Raw genomic sequence first — 6,222 nt, 5'->3', positions numbered from 1 at the left:
GGGTTGTTTTGCAGCAATGCTAAATGTACTGCACAGCTTTCACACAGCACATTACACAAAAATTTCACAATAGTGAAAACTTTCCTCCGGTAGTGGCTCAGAGTCCAAGGCAGTGTCCAATGCTGCCAATAATATCCAACCAGAAATCCCTTAGGCAGCAAAGTCACAAATCGATAGGTGGTGTACTTTTCTAGAAGGGAAAAGGGGATCATGGGACACTCACTAGGCGAAAGTACAACCTCAGCAATTTACCTATACCCCAAATAATGGCTCAATAAAAATTGTTCTGGTAAAGTACATTAACATAGTCAGAAACCCCTCTTTAACGAAGGTCCACAGTGGACACTATAAAAAGCTGGGGTGGTAAGACTGGTGTCAAGCTATTCAATGGCAAATACCTACCACCTCAAGAAGCCTCTTCGTGTAAACAAGGGGGGCAATCAGTTTGAAGGGTCTCCAGTGAGCATAAGTCCTGAGCATATCAGTTTTCTTTACTGACACCATAACACTTCAACGCCTAGTTTAAAGCGCCGCTCAGAAGTAGGAACCCCTTTTAATGTGTGGAATCAAATGCAAATCCTTGTGAAGAATTCTTTGAAATAGATATTGGCTTGCTCTGCTCAGCTGAACTTATAAAAATCATGGTATACACAGGAGAGGTGGAACAAGACCGGAAAGCGGAAGAATTGGTGGTACTGGATTACTAGTCTGTGGTAAAACACAAGATGGCAGAACCATAAAAATGTTGCCTAGGAATAAATTGCCTCGTTCTTGCAGTCAAATGAGTTTACCTTTCAAATAGGAGGCAAAGAATATTGCAAGGACTGAATCCAGTAAGACTTAAATTAAAATTGCACTGTTGATCATTACGGACCTGCTTCAGTATTAAACACAAATTTTATTTGTTTGAGATTAGCTTAGCTAAGCCATAAACCAAAAGGAATACATGATTTTTAGGAAGACCCTCCATACAAAGGACAAACAGTACAATGTGCTACTACTGATTGAAAGTTGCCTATGCAGGGGTAAAGCCAGTCCATCTTATGCCAATGTGTACTCTCGTCAGCGAAGCATATAGCAAGAGCCAACACTTTCAACACCAAGACTGTGGTGAAGGGTTTTACTCAGAAGAAACCTGAAAAATGAAAAGTAGAAGTAATAGTCACTTGGTGTGTTGGTGGAGGAAGTTTATTTGGAAACAACTGAAACCCAGCACTGGGTACACCATCATAAATGTTGCATCATACAGATCAACTTTCATTTGTTTTAAACGTATTCCCCAGGTCCTCATTAGTAACACGGACGGGCAGCTTGGAATCAATTTGATCCTTGTATTAAAACACAAAAACAGAACTCACGCCAGTTATCAGGACACTACAGCAATCTTGAGAATCAAATTGTTACATCCAAGGAATTCTCAATACTTTCACAATGAAACCCCCACGGAGTAGCTAGACGAGATTTAAAGTAGTATATATATATATGCAGCATGGAGATCCAGAAAGGGAGAGGATTTGGGCTAAATTGAGAAACATAGGTCAAACTCATTTTCAAGTATGACAAAATGATCTTTATAAATAAAACATCAAGTTGAGGAAAAAAAAATTACAGTTCTATTTCATATCTATACATAAAGTACTTCAATGGCAAAAATGGGTTGGAAAATTGCACATGGATTAGCAGCCCCATGCCAGACACTAGGCCAGAGAGCCCACCCAATTGAATAGTTACGCACAAACATGGTCACTAACATACATTGCGCATTTACAAGAGAAACTACCAAATCGAGACGACTGTACATATTGGAGATAAAACCATGAGCTTCTGTTTCACTGAACGGTGTGTTATACTCTGTGGACTTTTCCAGACTCGTGGTTGCTCCCTTATTTTGTTGAAAGGATCAAAGCCACAATAAGGCCGTAGAGACCCAAGACCTCTGCAAAGATGAGAATCAGAATCATTCCGACAAATAACCGGGGCTGCTGCGCTGTCCCTCGCACACCTGCATCTCCTACAATGCCAATGGCAAAGCCAGCTGCCAGACCACTCAGGCCTACACTTAAGCCAGCTCCCAGCTGAAGAAAGCTCCTGTGGAAGAGAAAAATTCACTAGATTAACACTAGAAGAATCAAACTACTTCACATGTGAATCACATTTCAAAATATCAGTTTTACATATAGAGTACAGATGCTCAGAAGCTGTGATCAGTTAGCCACAGGTTTACAATGGACACAGTTTTCCATTTGCTACCCAGCTAGCTATCCAACTTCAGCATGGGTTGCAGTTTACAGAGAACACATTAACTTAGCACTGGCTATGTATAAATTAACCAGTTGCTTGCCTTCAGTATGTCTTATTGATACTATCAGACTACACACCTTCGAATATTCCACAGGTGTCAGACTAGACTTGGGAAAACCCAGTACCTCTATGCGCTGTAGGTGGTGATCAGCTCCACGTCAGAAGTGACGTGAATGGTGCCACCACAGCACGCTGACAATTTGCAGCCACAACTGAAAAATGTGCGACTAGTATCTAGAATCTAACCAGGTATGGGTGAAAAGCCTATTTTGCAAAACAAGGAGGGTTGAGGAGGAATCTGGGTAGACAAGAGTATCAGAAAAGACGTTATCAAAAAGGCAAGTAAATGATTTGGATAGCCTTCTAATAGCAGATTCACCTTACAATTGACACCCAAGCAATACCTTTCCAAAGGTGGGACTGCATTTAGCCTACACTAAAAAGTCCTGGAGGACTGAACGGACAAAGTGCAAGTCTCAATGGTCCAGGCAGTATCGTTTCAGGAGCATTTTTGAATGATTCCCATGTAGCAGCCTGACATGTCCATAACATGTACCCAGGGCGCAAATGCAGCAGAGGAAGCCTTAGCGCTTGTGGAGTGAGTACACAAGTCTTCAGGGGGCTTCTTAGCCAATGTGAAGCAGATTTTTATGCAGAGCACAATTCAATGTGATACGATTCATTGCTTTTCCTTTCTTTGCTCCAGGGAACCCAATGAATAGTGGATCATTGTGAGAAATTAGGTTGTTGGTGGAGAGGATGAAACCCTGTTCAAGCAACATTTACAACTCAACAGGATAAACCATAAAGGCCACTGAATTAACCTGTGCCTAACCCTCTGGTAGCTTGGTACAAAAGCAGTCAGGCTCATCTTGGAGGCAATGTATAAAATATTCATGCAGCACAAAGTGAAAACACAAGAAAAATACCACACCAATTTCGAAGTAGTAAAATAAATTTGACCCAAAAATTCAATCAGAAGAATACATTTTTACAGTTCCAAGTGAAAAATTAGCACCTAAAAGATCCAGAGACTGAGGCAAAGTCTAAAGTTATGATCAATTGCGAATGGGTTGTATGCACAAAGTGGATTTGGCCCAGTTCCCGCTTACCTTGGGACTTGGAAGGAAAATATCTAAAGGCAGCCAGCAGAGAAAGGAGGCGTCGCCAGCGAGCAGCTAGACGAAGTCATGGTGAAGATTCCCATGTTCCAAGAATGTAGAGGGAGGCTGCTGCAAATGCACAATGCCTAAACACAGCAGCAGACTGCTTCTGCAGGGTCAGGAGTGAACTCAAGAGTGGGTCTGAGGGTCCTATTTTTTTTTGTAACTGGTGCCTCCTTTGAAGTGGGAGAAACTTTAAGGCTTCTAACAAAAGTGCTTGTAATTTCCTGCCTCACTGCCATGCTCACAAATTCACACCAATACTGCGCCTGCAGACAATCTTTTGCAGTGCAAGTGGAGCTGTGCACAGCCACACCCCCCCCCCCCCCTTCCCCAATAGCCTATCCAATCACACCTAGTACCTCTATTATAACTGCAGACTACAACCAGTTATGTGCTTCAGGAACAGACTGCAGCCACCAGATGTTTAGGACAAGAAAATGGCAACTTTCTAAATATGGCATTTTCAGAATGGACGTAGAATTAGACTTTACCATTAGAGGATTTTAAATTCAAATTCCTCAAACATGACATTCTTACCTGCACCCAATGACAAGTCTTACATTAAGTAACCCAACGTTCTCTTAAAGGAGAGGTAGGCCTTGTAGTACAAAAACAAAATGTTTTCCACTACTTGGACAGGTCCAAGTTTTACAATTAGGGCTCCAGGATGTATGGAATACATTTTTATGTTTGCCTGCATTTATCCATATATATTTTCTGCTAATCGGATCTGCAATTATCCATATTTGTTTTGGAAAAATATGGAACTGAACCTAGTGTATGCTCACATTTAACTGCTAAACACTTGCTTGAATCCAACAGTTTTCAATGATCTGAATCCAACAGTTTTCAATGATCTGAATACACAGCTAAATCAATGCACCAACATGAAAACATGCACATTTTAGTATCAATGTTGCGCACATCTACTGCTAAGTAAGGTTCATAACTAAAGTCACTCTTTTTAATCCCTTTACCCATCAGTCCTCTCAGCTAATAGCCTAGCATTCATTACTGACATTTTAAATCAGTCAAAAAAGCCAACTTCATTTTTAACCACATTTATATATAAATACAGACCAAAAAAAGGGTACTGCATTTCTGTGAAAAGAAACTTCAAACGAAATTAGTAACAGAAGGGAGCCTTCATTACAATGCACCCTGCCTTATGGGCTGTCAAGGGCCTAGCTTAGGGGTGACATATGCAGTAAAATGAGTTTTGTGCTTGGCGATGGGTTTATTTTGAGAAGTTTAATTGTTAGTTTAAAACTGCCAAGAGGCTGCACTGGCAGCAGCAAGACCCATTTTAAGGGCTACTTAAGTGGGTTGCACAATGTGCTGTAGGTCTACTAGTAACAGTTAATATACCAACCTTGTTAAGCACTGGTTTGCAGTGGTAGAGTGCACAGAATCCTACGGCCAACAAAGACTAATTCGGAAAAATAGGAGGGGGTGAAGGCAAAAAGTTAAGGAATGCCACCCCAAGGCCGACGGGTCTTGCAATGGACCCGCCAGTGATCTTTGATGCGACCAATAATTTTTTTTAAAAACCATTACAAAAATTCAGGTCCAGACGATGGAGTCTCTCTTCCTTGGAAGGACGAGGTGCAGCAAAACAATGTAGTTAGTGCAATGTTCTGGCAGACACAAATTGTTCACCACTTCGGCAGGAATGAGGCCTGCATCTATAAAATGTTTCTGGATAAAAACTGGCGAAGGGCAGATTAACAGAAAGAGGATGAATCTCACTTGGTAGCTGTTAAAGTATCCAAAAAGGGGAACTCAAGAATATTTAAGACAAAATTATGGTCGAACTGGGGCATAACAAAAGGGGTTGGCAGGAAAATATGCAATCCTTAAAGAAAAAGCACAACAGGTGACTGAATTGGAGGGCTGAACCAACAACTGTAAAAATTCTTAAATTGCAGACAGGTTACCTTTACAAGTATTCGGGGCAAAGTGTTGCCGAGCAGCGATAACCGATACCTGACAGATGCAGCAAGTGGGTCAACTTGTCACAAAGAATACCAAGCCACAAACTTCTCAAAAGCAGGCATCCACTGTCTCTGTAATGGCACACCTGGCTGCCAATTCACCACAAATCTCGGGAGGAAGATCAAACTGTTGCCGCTCCATCTCCAGGAACGAAGGTGAATGGTATGCTGGTTTGGATGAAAGACTGCTATGTTGCTACTTCAGAAGATATTCCCAAACAGGCTGCATGATCAGGAGGACAAATACTCACGCCCAGGAGTTCTTTAAACTAAACTCTCCTTGGCCAGTCTTGAGTCACCAAAAGGACTCTGGCCTGGTCAGTACCGATATCCTTGAGAACTGTGGGCTGAAGCTGTATTTGCAGAAGGTGTGTAGGAGTCCCAAACTGCACTTCGTGGTGGATACAAACAAGATTCCCCCCATTCTTTAAGACTATGCACCACCTGCAGATGAAGACGACACGTAATCCACAAGACAGCTGAGCTAGCCTGCCCTGGCCCCACCAGGTGTTGAAACAGAAATATGTCCAGATGGTCCAGCCATGTCCAGATGCAGGGTCCACAACTGCACCCCGTGTTGAAATACCAAATGGTGGTGGTGTTTGAACACCCACACCAGGCTTCCTTTGAGGGAAGGCTTTGCTTTCAATGCCAATTGATGACTCCAGAATATAGATCTTACCATTTATTAAGCGCATGGCTACCCTTAGGCATCCCCGTGCTAGCAGCAAAAAGCAAATGAAGGCTGGATGGTTAAGGCA

General features: G+C 42.1%; 1 protein-coding gene across 1 annotated transcript in view; it reads right to left on the bottom strand.

Moving 5' to 3' along the window:
* Positions 1 to 1,170: 1,170 nt before the first annotated feature.
* Positions 1,171 to 6,222, bottom strand: part of LOC146789817 (V-type proton ATPase 16 kDa proteolipid subunit c) — a 48,797-nt gene continuing 43,745 nt past the window's right edge. Inside the window, exon 3 of the mRNA XM_085632172.1 lies at positions 1,171 to 2,088. Coding sequence (XP_085488298.1) covers positions 1,884 to 2,088 — 205 coding nt within the window. The 3' untranslated portion in view covers positions 1,171 to 1,883. The remainder of the gene's footprint in view (positions 2,089 to 6,222) is intronic.

Source organism: Triturus cristatus, chromosome 10 (genome assembly GCF_964204655.1).
Source record: "Triturus cristatus chromosome 10, aTriCri1.1, whole genome shotgun sequence".
In the NCBI taxonomy this organism is placed as follows: Eukaryota; Metazoa; Chordata; class Amphibia; order Caudata; family Salamandridae; genus Triturus; species Triturus cristatus.
This window is presented reverse-complemented; position numbering and strand designations above follow the sequence as displayed.